This window comes from Echiichthys vipera (assembly GCF_963691815.1).
Source record: "Echiichthys vipera genome assembly, chromosome: 4".
In the NCBI taxonomy this organism is placed as follows: domain Eukaryota; kingdom Metazoa; phylum Chordata; class Actinopteri; order Perciformes; family Trachinidae; genus Echiichthys; species Echiichthys vipera.
Genome location: NC_139829.1, coordinates 3,087,672 through 3,113,796, shown reverse-complemented (window position 1 = coordinate 3,113,796; position 26,125 = coordinate 3,087,672). Strand labels below are relative to the sequence as shown.

At 39.5% G+C, this 26,125-nt stretch overlaps 1 protein-coding gene across 1 annotated transcript in view; it reads right to left on the bottom strand.

Annotated features, from left to right (window-relative positions):
* Nucleotides 1-2,777: 2,777 nt before the first annotated feature.
* arid3c (AT rich interactive domain 3C (BRIGHT-like)) overlaps nucleotides 2,778-26,125 on the bottom strand; it is a gene marked incomplete at its 3' end in the record, with an annotated part of 111,464 nt that continues 88,116 nt past the window's right edge. The window contains exons 4-8 of the mRNA XM_083912018.1: nucleotides 17,338-17,521; nucleotides 12,483-12,727; nucleotides 9,238-9,528; nucleotides 6,065-6,154; nucleotides 2,778-2,956 (exon numbers count right to left, since the gene is read on the bottom strand). Of these exons, the coding sequence (XP_083768144.1) occupies nucleotides 2,778-2,956; nucleotides 6,065-6,154; nucleotides 9,238-9,528; nucleotides 12,483-12,727; nucleotides 17,338-17,521 (989 nt within the window). The remainder of the gene's footprint in view (nucleotides 2,957-6,064; nucleotides 6,155-9,237; nucleotides 9,529-12,482; nucleotides 12,728-17,337; nucleotides 17,522-26,125) is intronic.

Genomic DNA, 26,125 nt, shown 5'->3' with positions numbered 1-26,125 from the left:
GCTCTGTCACATCAGCTTTGTGCTTATTGTGTGTCTTATTATGTTAACAAACATCACTGATGGGACTGGTCCTGGCTTCAGTCAGTGTGCGTTGCAGGAGATTTCATCAAAGAACAACGCAATCTCGTGTGCTGCAGCTCTACCGCACTCGGCCGCAGGTTTCTGTATTTCCATCCACAAGCACCTAAACAGTGAAGCAATGATGTCGATCGCAACATTTACTGTAATAAATGAGGGAAGCGGTGGACCGGAACAATGCTTGCCATCACATCCATTTAAGCTGTCTCTGTCTCTGACCTCTCTGGAAGACAGAGAGGACGGGAATTACAAAATGGACATTTCTCGTCTTCATAAGAAAGATATTTTGTGTTTTAGACTATGCTTGTTTTGAAACTAATTCATGTTTTGATATTTAGTTTTATACTTACAAAAAATGTATTATATGATCAAAATAATGTGTTCTCATGATCAGGCATATCTCATGTCAAAAACCTAGGAAAGCTAGGAGAAAAGATTATACTAAAGGCGAACCACAGTAAAGTGACAATACTGACCATACTGAGCAGTTTGTGGCTGAGGAACGAATTATTTTCATCACTGATACATGGGAAGAATTATCTAATGATCTCAGCTAACTATCATAGTTGACTAGTGTTGATTACTACGCTAACACGCTTGAGCTAAAAACTGTTACCCAAATGCACATTATAAACTCATCCTAATTGTGTGAAAGAGGTTTTGAATGTGGTGTTTATGTCCCAGCCTTGCTGCCAGTTTATCCCAGTTGGCCAAATGCATTTTCTTCTTCTAGACCACCATTATTAAAGAGATAGCTGGGAAACTGTTGAGGTTTGATTGTTACATTGTTTTAAAGATATCAAACCATGGAAATGTAATATTTGTAAAGTCTTACAAAACATTTTTGCTGTGAAATATCATCTGAAGTTTCATGTGAAGTTTATCAATGAATTGCTGTCTGGCTTCAGTTCTCAAAGATTAGTAAAAAAAACTGTGGTTGGTGGTGTAAGTACTAAATCGATCCCTAATGTCCAATCGTGTTCTGAGCTCAGATTAAGTTTCTCTTGTATACTGTGTGTTTCAGTGGGACGATGCTAGTGACCCCTGGGGCCCCAGGTTATCTATGTGACAACTACTTATTTTTATTATTATTATTATTACTATTATTATTGTTATTGTGCACAACTAAAGCCCAAAAAAGTGGTGTCACTCATAGACTGTAAATAAAGATGGACAGCTTGAAGGCTCCCCAAAAGTGAAGCCAAATCATGGCTGCAGTATAAAGTAGTCATAAATCCCTCTCTCGCTTAACAGATGGGACATGGGCCAAAGTGCACCTTAAATAAAATATTTCCTATGATTTCTTTCATTTTAGGTAGTTTTTATCATGATGATGTTTGTTCAACTGTTCACTTGTTTGGATTTAATCAGTTATTTGATGCTATAAAAACAAAGGTGAAACTTCAAGATTACTCTGATCCTTTTCCGCCTTTGTATTGAAACTGTTGCAAAATAATTTCCCTCGGGATAAATAAAGCTTCTTGAATCTTGAATCTTGAATCTTGAATCGACAAAATTACAACATGGTGGCACCCATATCTGGGATATTTTGGCTTTCCACTACAGTGGGAGAAAGTGCATCGTCCATCTTTAAATACAGTCTGTGTTTTTAATACATATTTGAAATGATATTTTACTCAATTACATTATTACAAACTAAGTGACACACAGCAGGCCTGGGGCAGGGTAGTAATCCAATGTAAATCATGCTGACTGATGGCCCATTTTCTCCCCTGGGGGGCCCTAACAGCTTAATCTGATACTGATTACAAATATATCTATAGTATTGTTTTAACAATATGGGATTGGGTTATAGGTGCTGTCTGTTCCTATGTGTACACTTTAACCTTGTTTGCTTAGTTCCATTGGCCTGCTGGCTAGTTAGTTAGCAAGCTAGCTAACACGTTTCTGATTGTCTGTGGACTGACCTGTTTAAGAGAAGAGACCTGTGTCAGTAAATTGAGCCTGAAAGAAATCCACATGAGACCCTTCACTCTGTGCCTACATGACTTTTTCTAGCCTTGTTGTTGAGTGGAGACATTTTTAACAAGGTGTCCAATGGAACATGAGACCATGAGACCGTTCAGACAGCCTTTCTACAGAATACACGATGATTTTACATTTTGGATGTGCCTGGCCTGTTGGTATTCTAGCTATCACCTTCAGATTTAGTGCTAAAGCTGACTGTAAATGCTGGACGCGTTGAACCAGTATCGATTGGTTTTCTTCTTTGGTATCAGCTGTAAGCAGTGAGTTTTTTTAGGTCTGTCATAAATCCTAAAAACATCATTAATAACTGTAATTTCTTGCTGAATATTAATTGTTCAGCTGCCTCAGCGTTACATTGAAACGATGCACAAGAGGGAGTCTTCATTCAGCTTCATCCAGATTGCACCTTAAGCTGTCGGCGAACGTGCTTTTGAGCAGCGAGAAAGACATTGGTAACACACAAAGATTAAACACATTGCTAATTCAGAGCAGGAAGAGTGGGAGAAAGGGCGCCTGCCTGTAAATGTGTTTGCTGCTCTTCATGTTGTTAAATGACCTAAGAGGAATCTGATGGGGTGGATGGAGAGAAAGCCACCTTGAAAAACAACAAGAGTTTCTCTGATGATCATGTCTCCAACTGCTTGGTGTCTTTGAGAGGAGAATGGATGTGGGGTGGGGGGAGGACGGGGAGGCGAGGAGGGACAGGAAACTCAGGGGGAGGAGTTTCTGTGTCCGTGGAGTGAGGAAGAGGAGGAGGACGAGGAAGAAGAGGAGGAGCAGGAGGGCTGGAACTGTGTGGGACTGGTCTTTCCCTGAGTCTGACAGTTGCTGTGTCTCCCACGGTGTCCCGTCATTGCTGCTATGGCCGACTGCCGAGCAAACAGGACGCCTGAGGAGCAAACATCAAGTCAGCCTCAAACTCCACACGCTACTGTATCATCACAGTACTGCACACCAGGGTTTTTCTGCCTCAATCACATTTTAGGAAGAAAATATACTTGAAGAGAATTGAAATCTGAGTAAGATTTAGGTCTGCTTTTAGTGTGTTACACTTTCATGGTAATAAATTGAAGACTTTTAATTAGTATTCCAAGAGCAATTTAACACCTTTTTCCACCTGAACATACCACCTGTATAAATATATATAAAATCAACGCCCCACATTCGGCGGTTACCACTGACAACCACTGATGTTCCTACTCCGTCGCTCCCGCATCACCTCATCTTACAGCCTTACATCAGTACAGCTGTACACACACATAACTATGCCCAAAATAATGTCTGTTGAGTTCTTTTGAAATTATAACTCCAAATGAGAGTTACATAAGTATGGTCCCATGAAATCTGGCAGACCTCCAGAGACTGGGTGCAATACCTGGATGCCACTGGAAGAATGAAAGTGACCTCCTAAGCGTTAAGTCAACAGGACATTGCCTTGTACCTTAGAGGTGTGAAAGGCAATGTATATTTTTTTCAATTAAATGAGAGAATGACTGGATTTATTCTGGGAAAAGACAAAGAACTGAAGAGGACCAGAATCAGTTGAAAATATGATAAAGTCACTGTACATAGAACTTACAAACTCATAGTGGTTTCAGTGTTAAACTGCTCTTTATTCCCAAAACATTTGATCTTCGCTAGGAGGACTCCTAAATAGCACTTAAAGTTCCTCTATAAGAGTGTCCTCTTCAGACCTCTTCACAAAGCTGCTTAGACCAACTTTGACTAAGGAACTGGGAGAAGTCTGAAGCTAAGAGAAAGGGCGGGGTCGACCCTGTTGCTATGGATGATGGTCAAACTGTGATTGGCTGTTTTGGGTCTAGGTCAGTGAATTCTTAATAGAAATACTGTAGATGGTATGTTTCCATATCCTTCCATGTCTGTCAGCTCATTAACAATTAGCAGGTATCAATGGAAGAAGCCTCGTAATGATCAGACCACAACAGTGACTGCATCCTTGACTGGCTCTATGTACCCATGTGATTTAGGTGGTACATTTTTAAAAGCTCACTATCATTAAAGGTTTCTAAAATGTTGAGGTGATCATGGCTCTGTTCACACTGCAGTTCTTAAAGCATAATTCCGATTTATTGCTGAAATCTGATTTTTTGTTTGTCTGTTCACATTACGCCTTTAAATGTCTACAGGTTGCTGTGTGAACAGCTCACGCTCCTGAAGTGACCCGCATGAGCAGCTGATCATTGATGACATCACGCCACAACAGTGTTTATGGAAGAGAACATGGCAACGGCAACAGGTGGCCACCTGCTACACTGCTGTCCTCCCTGTTTGTTTTGATTCTGTTCCAGAAGTCAGATATGGGTCACATGGGAGCGAAAAGATCGGATTCAGGTCACTTGGAACTGCAGTGTGAACAGAGCCTGAGAGGCAGACTGTCAGCAGCAGCCATTTTAGGGTTGTTTGTGATTTGAGTCCTCTTGAATACTTCTAACTTTTCACAGATTTAGATTTAGCACTAAAACACTTTGTGAAATACTGTGAAATACTGTGAAAGTAGTACTGACATGTCCATTTTGTTTAAGAGTTCTCCTAAATCAGAAAGTTAGGAGCTAATTTTAGCTTTAAGATGTTTTGTGAATACGGCCCTTGGTTCCCAGAATGTCCGTCTTAAAGGTAGGACATCATTCTCAGGTGAAACGTTCTACCTTTGTTAACACATCACATTTCAGGAACATGTTTAGTCATCTCAGGCCTCTATAACACCCTCCAACATGTTCAGAATGTTTTTTTGAGGATGTTCCTCCTTTGTTATTATGTAACATTGTGGGTTGTTTTTTAAAGGACATTGTATAATCTGTTACTTCCCCTAGCATCCTCATAATCTTGCAGTTAAAACCTTATGTTTAATTTTATTTAACCTTCTAGGAACATTATTAGAGATGATAATCATTCTTAAAATGTTCTTTGAACATGAGATTCAAATTTTTTCTTTAAAACATTATTAGAACTATAAAGTAACGTTAGCAAATGTTTCGTGAACATTCCCTGCTAGCCGGCACCTGTTATTTGCGGTAGTTTGATCGACTTTTTCCCTTCCACATTCTGTGGAACCGCCCTATGCTGCTTCTGATTGGCTGGTACCCGTTGCCGTCTTCACAGAATGTGGAGCAGGCTCTGTAGACCATGGCAGGCTTAAAGTGAAATTCCAGCGTTAAATCATCTCACGGTCTTTTTCGGCACTTAAACACATCAAATAAGCTAACGAGACAGTTTTTTTTAGTGTAACAACTATTAACGGAAAAATCTGAGTCGCTAACAGTCAGATTAAAAAGACGTTTGAATGCCTTCACCGTACTGCCCCGAGCTAATCAGTGTTAGCCACATCCGACTGTTAGCGACTCTCCAGGATTTCTCTGTTAATAGTTGTTACGGAAAAAATTGTCTTGATGGTCCATTTGATGAGTGTAAGTGTCGAAAAAGACCATGAGATGATTTTCTGCCGGAATTTCACTTTAATGTTGATATCATTGATTAATAAGAACATTTTAAAATGGCACATTATATTAAAAAGGTTGCATACTCCTGATATATAAAAGACATCTACGGACCCAAACCTGAAGACAAATTACAGCGAGTGTCAGCTGGTGGCAGGACGGGCAGGATCAAGTCAACAATGTGGCTGCTGAACACTCAGATATGATGTGACGGCCAACAGGCTTATACCCTGACATGAATGGCCTATGTTAAAGCAGAGTGGCAGTAATTACCTGTAGACACAAGCTAATTCCATTTACACACATGCACACCCACACACACATGCAGGCAGGCGCATAAGACAATAAGCCCCATCGACCTCAAATCCACAGGCCCAATTTTGAGATATTTAACTTTTTTAACTCTATTGGACTGCCACTTCATTACGATGGATTTTATAGCAAAGACATCAAATTGTGCAGAGGACTAAGCACCAGGGTGCTGCTATAACTTATTGAATTTCCTGCCTGCAATTACATCAGCAAACGGCCCCTCTATTTACCTGTGTAGACAACTCCATTTATTTCTATTGACATGTTGATGCTGCTAATGCCGTTGGTAGACAGGTTCAATGCGGTCTCTTGTCTATCATCTGTCAAGAGAGGAGGCAGAGAACGAGAGAGAGAAAAACTCAATATGAGCATTTAGAAAGGGAACAGAAGAAGCAAGAGGAGCGCCCGCTGGAGTATTGGTGATAATTCAGAGAGTGACAGGATAAGGAGAGCTTTATTAAAGAGTTCTGTGGAGAAAGAACTGTCAAAGATGTTACAGCCATTTCTACTTGTCAGTTATAGATGAATGCTATAGCAGCACACAGTTGGAAAACTTGTCTGAATAAATGTGGCTGGTTCTGAAATAACACAAGTGTCTTAAGTAATCTCAGTGGGCTGCTGTGATATCAAGGCATCTGTAAACACACATTTATCTGTCTAAGTGCATCTGGGTGGAGACAAATAATAGTGTTTGGATGTAATCTTTAAATGACAGTGTTTATATGTGAGGGCCAGAGCCAGACGACCAGCGTGGGAATTAACCTGAGAAAGATTCTCACTCATTTTTCCATCACGTATCAAGTGCAAAGCCCGCTATTATGACTAATATGAGAGAGGCAGTGATGCAGACCGAAATGATATCACACTTGAGCAGATAGGCCCCTTATTCTTCCTTTAGCCTCTATCATTAAGTCATATGTGACTTATGGCGTGTCACGAGCCGTGCTGGCTGCAGCCACAGCCCAGCAACACGGGCATTTTTACTCATGACACGCTGGATTCTGTCTGTGGTCAACAAGAACTATTTCTTCATAACATTCATAGAGCTGAGCTTCAAATGACACATGTTATATGATGAACTATGTGCCCATTAGTGGTTCAGGTGGTTCACAGCTGGATCTCAGACAGCCTCTCTGGCAGGGCCATTAGCTGGTTTTGACACACTACCCACCGTGGTAGACACACTGTCATTTAAGTCTGATAGACGGCAGCTAACAGCCTCAACATTACAGTAACACCTGATTGTTTCAACAAATACGGGATGGGCATATTTCATCTCTAAAATATCTATTTTATATGAGATGCACGTCTAAATGTTCGTGGGTTCACGTGATAACATCAGGCTGCCATTAGTCTACATTTAATAAATCATATGAAAAGATCAAAACTAACAATGTGTTAGTCTCAGCATGATGATCTCGGACCCTGTTTACACAACGACAACAACGAAAAATATTTTATCAGATGTGCCTTTTGTTTTTACAGCGACAGCGTTTTTGGGGCTTAAAAACGTAAAAAAGTGAAAATCTTAATAACGCTCCCCTGTTGTGTTTCCGTGTAAAGTGAGCTCTGATCTGCTCTCACTGGCTCACGTTGCGTACGTGTTTCTGTAACATCCATGTGCAGAGTTCAGGTAAACAACAACAAACATGTGGGACTGTTTCCATCAGTGGGACATTCAAGTGTCCTGGGTGGAGCCGAGGCGGTGGGAGGCTGCAGCCCGTGCTGCAGATCCCTGTCCCACTGTACGGCGTCCTGCTTCTCCGGTGTTAGGGAGAGAAGGAGAAGGACGTTTCTACGCATGCACCAGCTCTGGGTGCTGTTGTGTGGCAGTGCTTCACTGCTCCACCCAGCCACCTGACGTGCACATTACATCGGATTTCACACACTTTTGTGTCACCGTATGCACGCAGATTTCCCCCAAAGACGCTCATCTAAACGCGGAATAAAAAGTGAGAACTCAACGGCACTTTAGTGTTTCCTTTCTAGATCGTCTTTGTCTAGACAGGACCTCAGTGTCACTGTAGTCTTTATCAAACTAACAGGAGGAAATGGTGCATTTGTTGGGAACTATTTTCTGTGGCGGATCAATCCACATTTGGTGCTCTAGTCAATATTTCAGGCAACAGGACGGTGTGTGTGGGATTTGGGTCAAAATAAACTACAGTGTGTGTGTTCATGGTAATGGAACAGGTCACTCAGTGCAGTGTGGTGGTATGTGGTACTTATCCACAGTCAGTGTGTTACCTACAGTAGACGTCTGTTAGCACCCTGCAAAACATACTTTAGTCACTTTAAATAAGGGCCACCTAAAAAAATCAATATCAGTTTAAATGTACTCTACATGTAGAATATTTCCACCTCTTTCCCTTGCCATCAGACAGCCCTTTCCTTTGGCACTACAGGTTCTGAACAACCGTGCTGTGCACTGTATTACTCCACAGATCAGCTGCTTGAGGAAGACTTTCTGCAGTTTATGGGATAAACAAATACAAGAAAATAAAATGATGAGAGTTATTATAACAGCGATGATGAAATGCTGTTCACTGTAGAGACAAGAGGATCCTTATTGAGCCATAGTATGGAGAAGAACTATAGAAGGTAAACTTCTGTGGAAACTGGAGGACAGGGCTGTGTGACAGCAAGGTTAAGCTGTGAAAATATGCGTACACTATGATGTACATTGCTTAGCTTCTGTGTCAGTACTCCTGTCGGCCTCTGCCAAAGGTCATCTACTGTGGGTAACACACTGACTATGGATAAGTACCTCATACAACCACACTGCAAAATAGCTGAACTATCACTTTAACAACAATGGTGCGCTATGGTAGGGAGGAAGAAGCTATTTCAGACTGTGATACACACTATACATTACACTGTTGGTATCGGTGTGGGTGTTTGGGTCAGGAGATTTTTTTTAACAATAATCAAAACATTAAATATTATCAGATTTATCCTTTGACTGTGTAGAAATAAACATCATATTGCCTATAAAGTGTCAAATTGTAAGAAAGAGAACACAGTATTATAACAGAGAGAAAAGGCTCTAATGTTCTGCAGGGGAATCAATGGACAAAACACATTACATGCACACCTGCAAATCCCTTCTGTTGATAAAATGTCTGCCAATTCATACTTTATTGTGCTATCATTAACATTGAGAACACAGAGGGTTTTTCTAACCAAAGGGGAAGTTTAGTTTCTACAAATACAAACACTTCGTGGGTTTGAAAAGGAAATAAATAAAATGGGCAGACTCTTTGTAATTGTTTTCGGAGGTCTTGCATTGGCAAAGTGAAACTCTTGACCTTAGTAGTTCTAGAATCCTGACTCTACCAATGAATACTGCTGAATTATTTCATATGGGATAGCCCCAGAGAGCACAGAGAGAACAGTGTCTCACCCCTGTTGCTGAGTTTGATGTTGAGGGGCAGCTGTGTGGCCATTGCCAGCAGGTTCTGCTGTAGGGCGTGTTGCATCATCCTCTGCTGCTCCTCTGACACCATCATCATCTTCTTCTCTGGTGGTTCACCGCTCTCCAGCTTCTCTCTGAGCTGTTCCATGGCTGCCGCCTGGACGGCCACCGCTGCCTGTGCTGCAGCTGCCTGGGCGGCCATGGCTGCTGCGTGGGGGCCGCTGGGTGACATGGGGAGGGCCAACCGGCTGGGCAGGCAGCCGGCCATCATGGGCTCCTCTGGAGAGAAGAAACACTATTAAGAAGGTGATATCTCTCTAAAGGCATCCACATGTGGGTATGTGTGAAAAGTAATAATCTGTTTGTGACAGCTCTTCTCACAGTCTTTAAATAAGTCTGATTATGGGTACTTGTGCCCTGGGGGTACTTTTGCAGTGGCCAGGGGCTTGGTGTATTGTAGAGTAGCTCAAATATAAATTAGGATTTGATTAAAAGAATATATTCATGTATTATTAAGTCAACTAGTTGACTAACTAATTATTAAACTGGTTAGCCAGCGAGCACACAAGTTTGAATGGGTTTCTAAAAGTAATGACTAAAATGATTAGCTAAAAGTATTGAAGAAACTTTTCAAACAAAACATTTGGATTCACATTAACACATTTCTAATTTTACTTTCAATTAAACTTCATTACATAATTCATTTCAATCAATAATTCTAACTGCATGTGCTATATTATAACGCCTCCTGATTTCTTATTGATTTGGCTTAAATGTCAGTTTATATGTGATTTATATGTGATTTTATGTGTTTCTTTCAAACGTTTTTAAATGTTCTGTGTGAAGCACTTTGAATTGCCTTGCTGTTGAATTGTGCTGTATAAATAAACTTGACTTGACTTAAACTTTTTATAATTGCAGTATCAATGCTCTCAAACCTATCCCGTTTGATTAAATAACAAAACAAAAGTAACCCCACACAAACAATTGACAGATTTCAGTTATTCAATTTGTAAAATGAAGTAATTGATCTTATTTAAGATCTTAACCTTGTAGATTAACTACACTGACAAAACCACTTGAAATAAAATCAGAAACTGAGCTTTAGTCATGGCTGACCCACGACATGCTACATAGGTTAGTCAGTGTCCTTGAGGATCAGTGATGCTCTTTGCGGTGTATTAGTGTATTTCTGAAATTGGTGGTGCTGATATGAGGAAGTCCTGCAAGATGTTTCCTCTTGGGGGGGAATGATCATACAACCACAAGTTGCATGAGCATGAATGAACAGATATTAGGAAGCTATTGTAAGATATATTTCTGGCATGCGAACATACTGACTTCTTCTTCAGTGGTCGGGTAATTACGCAACAATTTCTCAAAATGATGTTGTGATCTCTGTAATACATCATGTGCAACCTTTTCTTTGACCAAGTATTCATGAGGGGGAAATGAATCATCCTTCAGAGTGACAGAAAAAAAAAGTGTTTATTTAGGATCCGGCATTCTGATTGCATCATGACCAGGCCTTACTCTTATTCATCAGAACAACTGCATGCTGATGGGCCAGATGTAACTTATTTTTGTTTTTGCAAAAAGGTACACAATACAGTGTTTGTTGAAGGGTTGGTTCACCGTCCAATTGGCAAATTGTCAATGTCATGATAAATTCAGTATAATACACATTTACACAGCATTATTCCATCGTACATTAACAGAGTCACATCATACTCATCACTTGGCTGCTTTCAAGTGTTTCTTTTACTATCTTTATTCACTAATTATTTCCAATCACTCACACTTATACTACTTATACTTTGCAATTTTAACGCTGTTAAGATACTGTCAATCAAACTGGAAGGGGTGATTCAGATCTTTTTTAGAGTACTGGCACAAAAGCTAAGCAATGTACTGCTGTGGATTTACACAGATTTTAGACATCTAAAAAAAACATCAGTTTAGAGTTGTACTCCATAAGATTTGAGATACGTTGTTTCTAGCAGCCTCTGTGGCAGTAAGATGTAACTGCAGGGCAGCCTGTTCTTGCAGGGCCTCCATCTTAGTGTGATGACATTTTATTTATCTATTTATTTTTTGCTCTTTTGTAAACTATATTGTCACACATTCACCTCTCTACTTCCAGTCCGTCCCCTATATGTTCCCCTCTTAAATCCAAACACACACCATACTATTATACCTCTGCCCTTACTAACAAGCCTGACTCAGAAGTTGAGGATCCGGATTTCTGATTACAAGTGAACGCAGCATAACTGTTAGTGACGATCCTGACCGACAGACCAACCGCTGTCAGCAGAGTCAATAACATGGCAAATGTCTCCAAAGACACAGACACACAGATGTGAATACTCAGCAAAGAGGCAACAAGTGCTTTCAAAGACAATTAAATAGACGAAAAACTTACAACTTGAATTGCAGGCTAGAATATTCCTACAGCTATTTCTTGCCTGTTAAAGTTTACATGTGGAGGTGGGGGGTGGGCGGGGGGTGGTCAAAGCCACCAGACTCCATTGACAGAAACAGTCATTTCACCTGACAGACCTAAGCAAACTGACTGATCAAGGCAGCTATAGACCAGCAAGTAAAATGACTGGTTTTATCAATGGAGTCTGGTGGCTTTGTTAAGAGCGATATAGCGGCTTTAGTTCCCCCCATATAAACGTAAACAGGGCTGTTTGGTGGCAAGGTAAAGTGGTGGAAATATTCTAGATTTGGCTCCCTCTATTTCATGTGGCGTCTAAAATACGTACACCGTTTAGCTTCCATGCCCATACTCCTGTCTGTTTTATGCCCCAAAAATTGTAGTTAGCTATCCCTTTAAAACTTGTTTCACAGTCGCAGTGGTGTCACATTAAAGCCCACCAGCACAAGTAGGTACTATACCAATTCAACCATTTAAATGCTTTTAATGTGAAATATCTGCACAGGAAGTGTAATGTGTCATAGACAGTGGTTTAACTCTAATCTACTTTACTCTCCCCACAGAGTCTGTTGTTCTTGATGAACTGGTGCTGTGAAAATGAAGCCACCAGGTAAAAACGGAGTGTTGACTTCTGAGCAAACTGGTGCCGATCAGAAAACAGGGAGGCTTCTTACTAAAATATGATGAAATATATTTCTGACTGCAGTTGAGGGGGATAAAATAATATTTGAGACTTTGTGGTATGTCTTGTTTTATTTTGTCATGTCTTGTATCTTTTGCTGTCTTATATTACCTTTCTTGATCACAGGCACCTGGGAGATATGGCCACTGTTGTGGGTGGGCATAGATAGGTGGGACATGTGTATCTTTGGTGAGGACAGGAGGGTGGGGGTGCCCACAGGAGAGTAGTTGAAGATGGCGGAGCCGTAGCTCTGCCGACGACCTTCCCGCCGGTTGCTGTCGATAGCTGCCTGAAGCTCACCAGGGGAGCTCAGTCCCCGCTTTTCACATTCATACGGGTAGAGGTACTTCATATACCTGCAGGGAAGAAGAAGAGGTCAATGATTTACTTGGCTTTTTTCTCACATGTCCTCAATCAATCATGAATCGTATTTTGCAAAGTGGGATTGAAAAAACAGTCCCACAATGAAACCGGGATCAAACTACATGCTGTAACTGTTAAATCCTTGCAAAGGCCTCCTGAAAAAAATATAAAAGTTTAATTGTTTTGGTTTTGTGGGGATTTTTAAACATGAAGTGTTTCTTTTTGTGACAATATAATTGACGTTTTGTTATTATCCATTGTGTAAATAGAAGTTAAATAAGAATGATTAAGCATGCTTTCACATTATTATTATTTTAACACAGGCGGCATAATTAAAGGATGTTGCAGATAAGCTCCAGGTTAAAACTAGGTGAGAGTTACAGAGTAGGGAGTGTTCTTCCTACAGGAGCTGGCTGTTCATTGGTGGAACCCTGTGACCAGGGGGGCAGAGGATTCAACTCCTGAACAAATGAGAGCCAGTCTGGGAGTGATTGATATTCTAAAGCCTGAACCAGGGGCTGCCTCAGCAACATTCTGGACCAATCACAACAACTCATGAACTTTATTGCTGTATAAATTCTTTGAGATGGAGGGGCTCTGCACTCTTTCTGTATCATTGGTTGCAGCAACAGCTTGGGAGAAAGCCAGGATGACTGTGATTTCTGACCCCAGAGAGATGCCTTGGCGAAGCAGAATATTCTTTGCTGTTTTTTTAATAAACTTTATATACTTTAAGAAGTAGTCTGGTCCTTTTCCTTCTTAATTGTTGTGTTTATGAGAACAACATTCTGAAACCTGATGTCCCAGCTAGATTTGTCCTGGGTAATTTCTCCTGGATATCTCTGCCATGTACAAGCACAGCTTATTGACTTGACAACAAAAGACTGCAGACAAGGAGCGTAACAGTGGAGAACGGGGCGATGAAAGGAGAGCGCATTACATGGAGCCATTGGTCGTCAAACGCCTCTAGAACTAGAATGAATTTGTTTTCTTGCACGCATAGCACACACACACACACACACACACACACACACACACACACACACACACACACACACACACACACACACACACACACACACACACACACACACACAAGCACACACACAAACACACACACACACACACACACACACACACACACACACACACACACACACACACACACACACACACACACACTCAAACACAAAAGGTTGTAAAGAGTAGAAAGGTAGTCATAATACCAGAAATAAAATATGATTGTTATTGATAGCTCCTTTGATTTATTTTTTGTCTAAAAAAACAAAATGAAAAAAACAAAACAAAATAAGCTGCTGGAAACTTAATTTCCTCGCGGGAGTTCACCCAAAAGGTATCAATAAAGAGAAGTCTAAGTCTAAGTCTGATACCAGAGCAAATACAAAAAAAGCCTGTAGCACACAAAATAGAATGTTTTATTTTCTTTTTTTTTTGAACAAGCTGCACGCTGTGAACACACCAACACACACATTTTAAACAATAACAATATTTCAGAATAAATCGAGTATTAACACTTTGTTCTCTAATTTTGATCTCCAGTGTAGAATATAAATATATACACATACAGTTGGGAGTTGGAGTTCACTGTGAGGGATCTGAAAGTGTTATCTCTTATTATCTCTCTTATTTTGATCACTGTTTTTGTTTTTCACTAAATAAAGGTTTTTGTTGAAGTGCCTTGGTTATTTAAAAAAACATGCTAGTACAGCATTGGTATAGACACAGCTCATATTCTATCAAATTCTGATCAATAAAAAATAACAATATTTCAGAATAAATCAAGTCTTAATACCTTGTTCTCTAATTTTGATCTCCAGTGTAAATGTTTAGGGTGCCTAATTAAATCCACACTCTGTGGCTCTGCACCGCTTCTGAATAAGAACATCAACATCCTGTTGATGAATGTCAATGTTGTTTTTTAACCACATGTTGTGCATATACTGTACATGTTGTACCATGAGATATAACTTTATTTATCCTGAGAAAAACTGCTGTGCACGGTTACACTACAAAGTATGAAAGAAAAAAAAAATCTAAAATAACAACATCAGTATTTATTCAGTATAGATTTACTATGTGGCCAAGTTTTTATATATCTGTATATGTGCAACCACAGGTGAATAGAAATGTCCTGTATAATCTGGCAAAAACCTTAAATCATCAACTTTGGTGATAATCTTTATTTTAAATTAACTGAAGTAACAGCTCCTCCAATCATTTAGATCTTTTTTGTCTTTTAAAGGTTAGGTACTCAATATTCAAAACATTAATATAGCCGCAAACACAGATTTGGTATGTAAAGATAGGGAGGAATAATGGTGTCATGAACACAGAATGAAGTCTCTCTGCCTCTGCGTGCTGTATGAATGAATGAATGTATGAATGAATGAATATATGAATGAATGAATATATGAATGGATGGATGAATGAATGAATGAATGTATGAATGAATGAATATATGAATGAATGAATATATGAATGGATGGATGAATGAATGAATGAATGTATGAATGTATGAATGAATGAACGTATGAATGAATGAATGTATGAATGAATGAATTAATTGAATGTATGAACATATGAATGAATGAATGTATGTATGAATGTATGACTGTATGAATGAATGAATGAATGGATATATGAATGTATGAATATATGAATGTATGAATGTATGAATGTATGAATGTATGAATGAATTAATGTATGAATGTATGAATGAATGAATGTATGAATGTATGAATTAATGTTTATTTTTGTGTCTGGTCATGTTCCATGACCCATCCCATACAGAATTATACAGACACCTAAATATATACAACAAAAACTAAGCCTTCCGGTGTGCCAGAGCATACGTCCACAACAACCAAAGACTAAGCATATGAATACAACAATAAAGTAAACAAATAAATACAAATAAAGTAGAAAAGGATATGTGCAGATTCACAGACATGGCCTCATAACTAACAAAACAAAACAACACATGAGCATAAACACAGGAAGTTTTTTTCATGTTTTTGTCCATTTCTTTGAATCTGTGTCCCCGGCTTTGGACACATATTCACAGACTAAAAAATGCAGAAAATGCATAAACTTTATCAAAAAGAAGTTCAATCAGAGCTTCATCCTCCAAACCTGTTAAATCAACACCAGGAGCATCAATTTTTTTCAACAACATTTGGCCTGAATCATGATATAAAGGGCAATATCACATAAAATTACTTTCATCCTCCATGACATTTAAATCACAGTATTCACAGAGTCTCCCTACCTCTGATGCTCCTCTGTATCAGACAGTTCCCATGTGCAGTGGTGATGTGCCACATCCTAACTGTGCACATAGTGATCTGGTACATTTTTGGTAAATTATATTTGACACATTTTTCACACTTATATTCTTTTTTAAACAAACAATATGTTCTCAGTTGTAGTTTTCATCAAATCATCTGCATTTCCTAACCAACCCCAGCTAACTCCACAATTGATCTCATAATAGTGCTGTTCAAGCTCTCAATTTACAAATAAATCAAGAACCTCTGAAAAAATTACAACAATATATAAATATACTGTAATCTGACTCCTCTGTTTGTTCTGATACCCGGTTGCATGTGCATGTGGGTGCATGGAAGTGCCCTGTGTGTGAGAGCTGTGTTGAGGCAATCCCAGTCCTGCTGCTCCTGACTGGATATAAAGTAGAGGCTGACTGACGGGCTTATACTACATTATGACTTCCTATACTCACCTATAAACACCATAGTGTGTTGTTACCCAAATAACTTTATAAAAAACAGGTGACTTTACACACACACACACACACACACACACACACACACACACACACACACACACACACACACACACACACACACACACACACACACACACACACACACACACTGTCAACATTTAAACATTTTAAATTCAGTATTTAAACTGAAAACATAAAATGAAAAGGTCAGGCAAGTCATTTCAGTGTTCATGTCTCAAGTAATCCCAAGTCACAGACTTGGACTTGGAATTTTCAAGTGTAAGTCAAGCCTTAAGTATTTTATTTGCTGTCTAGTCGAGCTGCAAGTCATCAAAACAGTGATTTGAGTCACCTCAAGTCCAAGTCCACATTTTAACCTTCTCAAAAATCTTACATTAAATAATGATTAATAATAATAATGTTTCCACTTGATTGTTAAAAGATTGTAAGCTGAGGAATCATGTGCAAACAGTGTAATCTAACAACACTGAGACTCCAGATGAAATGAAAGGCCATAGAATACTATAATTAGCAGGAATGAGAGCAGGGATAGGCAGGTGGAGACCACACATCTACCTCTGCTGCAGGAAATGAAGATGACTGTGATCTTCCCTGTCTGGGCACGTATAATCAAATAAGCCGTTGATTGGCATTTCAAGAAAAGAAAGGCTCATATTTTCATCATAGCAGATGAATTCAAACAACAGAGACAAAATCACCACTTACAATACAAACAACAACGACTCATCTTGGACACACATGAACACTTGTGGCGGGCCTGATGCAGTGAGTGCAGGTTATCAGTCATCTGGGGTTATCTTGTGTGTTCGTACTCACTGTGTTCGGAGAGTGAAAGCTGCACTGGTAATAGAGGTAGGGAGGTTAAGGCCTTTGGTGATCTCACGCCATATTTTCTTATTGATGACTTCCACTAAGCCGCCTTTTTCTGTGACGAGCTTGTAGAGCATGTAGAGATCCAACACCTGCTTGGCCATGATAGGAATCCGATTCACTGGAGTCCCTGCAGAAAGCAAACACAATATCCACAATCAATTCCATTAACTTTGGTTCCTCCCATCAATAGGCTTCTGCACCTTCTTATAAAGCCAATTTATCTCGAGCCAGTCAAATGTCTGACAGCTCTGTTAACAGCAGGAAATATAACAAAAAAAAAAAAGTTTCTAATGTCTTATCTGCGCATCCACTAGAAACAGCTTCATTGATTATAATTGTAGTATTTCTGTGACAGGATGAAACTTTGAACATGTTCAAATATTTAGAGACAAAATGGTTTTTATTTAATTATGAAAGAAAATAAACTTAAAAGCTTCTACAAATGCACTTTGCACAAAATACCAGGCATTAAATAAAGTCAAAAGTAATTAACGTGAGAAAGAAATAGCAAAGGAACCAGGGATAAATTAGCTTGGACCTGTTTAAAACTCACTAATACAATCTGTGGAAAATGGAAGGCAATCTATTAATGACTGCCCCCTTATTAGCAAAATAAAGGGGACCAGACAATAATTTGTATTTGCAATTTAATGTTAGGCAATAAAGAGAGAACGGCTGGCTCTTTGTGAAGATTCCAAAGTGGTTGACCCTGAGATAATTAACCTGCATTTTGCTGATAGAGTTCCATTGTGCCCATCGGATTTACCATAATAGCAATCGATAGCTAGAGAAATATAGTGCAAACAACAGCAGTGGGGCCTATACAGTCAGGGGGGAGGGGGGCTCTGAAGTATCGTCTGAGGTGGTAAAACCACATCAATTAAGGCCAGTAATTACGGCTTCATTTCGCGGTGCTGGCATGTGAACGAATGAGACACTATTAAAACAAAAGATTGATGCTCCCCGCTCCTCACGAGACAATACCGGCAGTAACTCTGCAGCTGCAGTGCCTCGACATCTCTCTTTGGAGAAGAAAGTGCAGGAGAGGCTTGATTGAGACAAACAATGATCTCAGCAGGTAATGAGTTAACCTGACAGGCATGAGGTTTATGAGTCAGTCCAGAGAAATGACAGTACAATTCAAAGGGAGAAAATCTGATCTCATGAGAAAGTTCTACTTATCATATGAAAATAAGTGCAATTGTTTTGTCACTAGTACCAGTGAAACAGCATTTTGTTCTTTTAAGATTAAATGTGAGAATAATTCAGTTTAAAACGACCTCTTTGTCAAATGTGTATTCAAAGCTGCAGTGTTATTTAAGCAGTTCATGTTGACATGTTGTCGATGTGCTACATGCCTTTAAGTGAGGACTGTTTCAAGAAGAATTCTTGTTCTTTGTTTTGTTTTCATGATATGACAGAGCTACAAAAGAGAAGAATAGCTTTATACATTGTATATATACATATAAATATATAATAGCGGCAGCAAGGAATGTGTACAGGAGATTATTATGGAAGTACAGTATATGGACTGTATTTATAAAGTGCTTTTTATCAAAAGTGCTTTACAATTTAGCTTCTCATTCACCCATTCACACACACATTCACACACCGATGGCTGCAAGCTACCATGCAAGGTGCTGGCCAACCATCGGAAGCCAATTTTGGGTTTATCTCTTTGACATGTGGACAGCAGGAGCTGGGGACTGAACCGTGACCCTGCAATCTACCTCCCGAGCCACAGCTGCCTTGTCCAAATAAAATTAGGACAAGGGAAATTAGGGCATAGTGTCCGTGTATTATGGCTTCAATATTAAGAAAGTCAATGTGAAACCCTGACAAATACCTTAAACATACATAATGGCAGTTATAACTACCAGAGGCCCCAATAGGGCTGGGCGATAATTGGATATGATTGCGTATCATCGTGACATGACAATTGTGTCATGTAAATTAAAAATAACAAGCACATAATAACTCATAATACATTTTCAGAAAAAGATGATGTTGCACTAAAGTTCTTAATGGAATGAGTAAATACTCAATATTTTTCATTTCTTAGGTATTAAATTCACACAGGAGTAAACAAAAATAGGCTTTACCATGTGGTTATTTCATGTTGACTATTTATTTATTAGATTATCAGAAAACATTCTGCATAATAATATAGATCATTATCGATATCACCCAGTCCTAGGCCCAAATCCCAACCCAGACGCCAGAATAAAATGTTGGCATTGTACATTTCTGCAAACCACAGATACACTGATGTTTCCGAACCGCTGCAACCCATTCTGTGTGGGGAAAACACCACCTTCACATTCTGTATTTATTGTTGGATCTGATAAAAAGAGAGCATATAGTTTTCATGTAGTAAGAAAAAACGTGGTTGTCATAAAGTATGTATGAAGCGCAGTTAATGGCACTTAAACAAACCAGTCCCAGAGATCCTCGGCCTCCACCCTGCTACAGCCTTATCTTTATGACCACTGATTATAATGTGCATCTGCGCGGATCTATAAAACTATTATTTTGTTGAAGACACAATAGCTAACCTAACAAGGATTGAGGTAATAAATAAAACCCTCAGCCTTTGTCTGACAGAATCTGAGGAGAGACAAGCCTCTTAAAACAAGATTTATGTGCTTTCAATACTGAGGGTGATGTATTTGGCTCTCTGATTCCCTGAAAGATATAGGGAATAAAAGAGTGAGGATGGAGGCCTTTTGTCAGCACAAACTATCTCATCAGGCCATGTATCATTATGACAATGAGCAATGGTGGACAAGGTGGAAGAAATCCACTTTGCAACAGTCGTCTCCAGTTAATCCCTCAGCTGCTAACAGAACAGGAGTTTGTAATTGGAACAATGTGGAGCATCAGGGGCTCTAGTAGTGCAGTAATCATCTTTATGCTTGGCTTCATCGCTGATGCGCTCACTTTGCACCTGCGAGCCGATAATGGGATGAGAATTTCTCCTCCTCATTGACTTTGCTCTTTTAACCCATGAAATGAACGATTAATGCAGCGTCACAGGGGAAACCAACTGTTTATCTACCTCTGTTCAACTCCCAGAATGAAGACGAGGAGAACGAGGGTGGAACGCACGCATGATGACTGTCAGACATCATCATATCTCTTCTTGTCAACAAACCAATAATGAATTGTGTATCAGAGTCTGAATGATCTAATACTGTAAAAATGATAGTGTTTTAACAGCTATGATGTTTAGCATGTTTACCATCATTCACTGGTGTGTTAGCATGCTAGCATTTGCTGATTAGCACTAAAAAAGTACAGCTGAGACTGATGTTAATTAAGAAGGCAATTAGTAAAAAAAGTATTTTTCAAATTAAACTTCTGATGTAGATGAAATGTCTGAAATATGACAAGGATATTGTAAATTATTGTTTGTACAGTGCTCCTGTATGTGCTACAGAGAAACAACACAGCACCATTATGTGATGAACAGAAAATCAGAGTACAAGATGTGTATTAACTACGGACCAACAGTTAAAAGATTGACAAAAATGTTAAAATGAGCAGAACAACAAAAAAAATTTAATAAGTGAAATATAATGTGAAAAAATATTTAGCCAATAGAGAAGGGAAGTCCCTCCCCTTCCTGTGGACCACCATGGGATGGTGGAGCTCTTTTAAGTTAGTGCCTTCAAACTGTCATAGAAAGTAGTTACATGCTAATAAATAATGTAGCTGAAACCTCTGCAACACAAACAGAAAATGCATGGTTTAAGGGGCCTTCACACGATCGGCTTTTTACGCTTGGCTCACTGTGAGTTTACTCTTCAGTAAACGATTAAATCAACGTTAGTATTAAAACAACTTTTAGCTCATAACCTGCCTATTCACAAACCTGCTGTGATGCTTATAAACCTCCATCATTACATTTTCTTCTGAGGTCCTGATACGATTTTAGTGTAACGTTAAATAGTTGAAACTTGGACACATAAACAACAATACGTTTTTTCTCCATCTTTTTAGCCGGCTCGATGTCGCTCTCTGGTTGCGCTGCCGCCTCGGGAAATTAATGGAACGGCCGACGTAAAGCGTTTTCACTGTGAATCACCTGCAGGGGCCTTTAGTCTCAAACACAATAAGTGCAATGTTACAATTGACCCCATAGCTCAGGTTAGTTATAACATACCATGGGGTAACTCGTAGCATTGTGAAACTTTTAATATTGGCTTTTTATTGTGCATGTATGCGTGTGTGTTTAGGCTTCAACAATGGAACATATGAATAAGAGGAGACATTTTAAATCTGTCCCAGTGGAAGGATTAGTTAGTCAAATCTTTTAATCCAAAATATTTGCTCCACATTTGCTCATGCAACTAAAGTTTAGACTCAGACATATTAATGATGTCATCTCACCATCTAAATACAATTAAAAGTTGCTTTGGGTAAGGTTGTTACATTTTTTTACATTTAAAACGGACCCAGGCTCATGTTGTTACAACTGACCCAGACTGTACTAGCTTACCTAAAAGTAAAATTCCAGCGTTAAAATAATCTCATGGTCTATTTCAACACTTGCACACATCAAATAAGCCATCAAAACAGTTTTTTATGTGCATAAACTATTAACAGAGAAATCCCTGAGTCGCTAACAGGCCGGACGTTGCTAACATTGATTAGCTCGGGCCAGTACAGTGAAGGCATTAAAACTTAACTGCTCAAAACAACAGCAAACCTCTGCAGTAGCATGAGAAGAGTCCCTACACAGAAAATGAAGCACTAACAATGTAGTTTGTGAACCCAGAGTTTATTAAAAGACTTATCTACTGGCCCTTGTACCAGCTCCTCTCATAGTAAAGTCCATTCAAGTGGATTACCAAAGTCAATCCCAAAGGAAGGAGCCTATTGGTGCTTTGTTTTCTGTGTAGGGACTCTTCTCATGCTGCTGCAGAGGTTTGCTGTTATTTTGAGCAGTATTAGTGATAAAAAAAGACGTTTGAATAACTTCACCGTACTGCCCTGAGCTAATCACTGTTAGCCACGTCTGGCTGTCAATAGTTCATACACGAAAAACACTGAGAAACAAGGTATGTCAAATTGTATTCAATACTAATACAAGACAGCTTACTTTGACGTTTCTTCTACAAATCTATTTTTCCCATTCAACAAAAGAAATCAAAATTCTAATGTTAACTTATCTAATAAAACACAAGCAGGGCAATGTCTTAATAAAACACAGTGTGGAAACTTCAGTTATAGAAAATAAGATCATTTACGGAAATAAATACTGTAATAATGTATAGGATAAGCCCAGGCCTCTGCAGCTGCTGCTTTCTTTCCCTGTGCGAAGACTCGACTAAAGAAGAAAGAAAACCATTAAAAAAAGTCAACCGAAAGGTAAAAGCAGGATGCAGCAGTAGAGAAAAAGGGAATATTTAGTGTCACAGAGATCGAAGACATGGCCATTTTTTAAGGTAACTCTCAAGTAGCCTTTTCTTCTGCCACATAGTATTCTTAAGCAATTAGGCGTAGGACAAAAGTTGACTTTTGTGAGAAAAAGTGCTGATGGTAGTCAGCTGAGATAATAATCAATTAATAAGCACAGCCACGGGGCAACAGTGAATCACCCTGGGTATTTATCAGCACACAAAGGAGGCCATCACAGCTATTGTCTGCTCTGCATTTGATGGAATCTCTCAATGAGGATTCCATGTCTCTGCCTCTAAGACTGAAAAACCATCACAAAGGTGTTCTGACCATCTTTTGCATGACTCAAGCCATTAAGGTTCCTCTGACAAGAGAAAATATGTCAGTGATATACTGTGCTGCATTGCTGTCATAGAAGGAATGGACCAGAAAGTGAGACACTCTGCTCACCAGTGTGTAGCTGTCTGCGTCTGGAATGAAGTAACAAAGCTTAAGACTGGAGCAAAAACCCTGAGTGCAACCCCTGAGTGAGTTGAGTATTTAAGGTTGTATTGCTCATGAACTCAACTTTTTTTCAAGAGGTTGAAGATGAAATGAGATGATGAGATGATCAGTTCTGTCATTATTTCAAAAGTACAGTTTTATACCTCACTGCATGTAACTTGTTGAAATAATTTTCATGTAAATGCTCATTTATGCTCCATTTTGTGCGTAAATCAACGTTCTAATCTGCTCAGTTGCTCGCTCTCATGCTTTAGTGCGTTTTTTACGTTGGAATTGACTTTGAGCAAAATATACACTTGAGGGCGTTAAGATTAAAAAGTTACTCCAATAAAGTTTTTTTTAAAAAAGTTTACAATAAACATGGCCTATTTAATGTGGAAAGGTCAGGCCTGTTATTATTAAGCGGGTGTGCCAGGCTAGTTTTTATTTTATTGGAGGTTAAAGTTTATGAATAATTAGGGGCGTGGCCTCTTGAGTGACAGCTAGCCTCTGGCCCTCACTTCTCCTCAGAGGTAAACGTCAGCCAGATGGACGTATCTCCCTCCCCCCAACGTCACATACATGCCGTTTTTTTATAAGAGGAAATGAGGCGGAGTCAAAGTCTGACAAGATGGCGACTTCAGTAGGCGAGGACGATTGGATCAAGTTGAGAGAACGGACCTTGACAGGTATGCTACGTCCATTTTGTACAGCCTTTGGTTGTAACACAGTTGTAACCAATGACATGATTAATATCTGCAAGGTTAATCCACTGTTTATATCAATATCTTAGCCATTATACAGCGTACAAACAAGATCTATATGTTGCCCGAAACGGCAGACTCTCCTCTTCCGCATTCTTTTTACTGCAAGCTCATAGGTCACTCACACGGCCAGTAAAAGAGCACTTGTGACCGGCATTTTTTGCTTCACAGTGTGTGAAATCGAGAAAATAGCCTCAGACCTCAGAGGGTCAAACCGCATCACTCCAGGACCAGCTCTTTCAGGCCTGGAGGACTGTCAAGTTTGGACCATACTGACTTTTATAACCAGGAAGCATGTCACTGAGCTGAGCCAAAGACAGATCAAGGATATTCTAATTTACTTTTATAGGTACAGGTAGAAAAGGAGTTTGTATCAAAATTGGAACAAAGGAAGAGAACCATGAGAACAACTCTGACGTGTTTGAGGAAACAAGCCATATCCTCCCCTTTGTCTTCAGTAGGATGGTAAGTTATTATATAGTGTTCTGTCTGAGGCAAAACACCTGACATCATGGACTGAGGCGTGGCCAGAGGAGCAACAAATTTACTTTGTTGTTGAATATATCATGTATGTCCCCCATGATCGAATAATATATCACATATACCAAGTTTATTAGGGTTAGAGAACCACACCTCCTCAGCCCTCACTCCGAACATTAGCACCCCACAGGGCTGTGGAGGAGTCCTCTCCTCTACTCCCCCTCCACCTACAACTGCATGGCTGGCTCTAATACGATGAACAAGTTTACAGATGACACAACACTGGTTGGCCTACACTTGGTGTTGTGGTGCAATGACAGCAACTGGCCCCTCATCACCAAAGACCAGAGTTCATTACGGACTTGAGAAGAACCAAAGGTCACACACACACACACACACACACACACACACACACACACACACACACACACACACACACACACACACACACACACACACACACACACACACACACACACACACACACACACACACACACACTCAAACACAAAAGGTTGTAAAGAGTAGAAAGGTAGTCATAATACCAGAAATAAAATATGATTGTTATTGATAGCTCCTTTGATTTATTTTTTTGTCAGTATCAACAAATGTTGAGCTTGTTGCAGCTTTAAGTTTATGGTTGTGCAAATCTCTGAGGACCTCTCTTGGTCCCACAACATTTCACCCTTGATACAAACGGCAAAGCTTGTGTAAAAACACCAGTGATGGCACACATTCACAGTGTTTTCAAAGCAAGTTCCTGTCACAGAGATTACCAGTCCACCAGATCCTACCAAATGTTAGATGTCAATCAATGAAAGAGGTATAAAACAGTTTTCACAGGCTCCCCTTTAATAATGGCAGGTAATTACATGGATGGAGGATGAGATTGTACTAGATGGAAAACCATTCAGTCAAATACTGTTTTTCAAATCAGTTAACCAACAAACAATATGAAATAGAAAGTAGAGATGGAGCCTTGGTCCCCGCACTTTTGGTTTCTGTCCTGATAACCTTTCAATGTGCTGTTTCAAATTCAGTGACACATTTTTATTGTGCTCTTTTGAAGATGCAAGATAGAAGGTAAACCGACAGCACCATAACTGTCCTGACAGTACAATTTTAAAAAATATACCATACGTTCAAAATTGGGGGTGTGATGAGACCCTCAGCTGAAGGGACAATACACGATATTGAGTCCATGAGAACGAGAGGAGACAAGATTTGATCACTATTTTAAAATGTCAGTATTTTCTTTACAGGGGGGTTGGTTTTAGCAGAGAGCTGTGGTGGTGCTGCAGGTGGCTTTGCATAGTACTCGTGTTAGCTGTGGTGTAGCCTATGCTACAGCACCCCCCCCCCCCCTCAGGGGCCTCAACATCTAAAAGGGCACCGCCCCCGTCTGTCAACATACAGCACTGCTCCACAGAGAACGAGATAAGAAGCAGTGTGATGAAAGTCACTCACTCATCTCAAAGAAAAGATACGTTTCCATTTTATCAAGTAGATCGACTCACACCTGAGTTTTCTCCTGCTGTTTGTCATTAAACATATGAACCATATCTATATTGACTGATCAGATCAGTCTGTATATGTCTTTA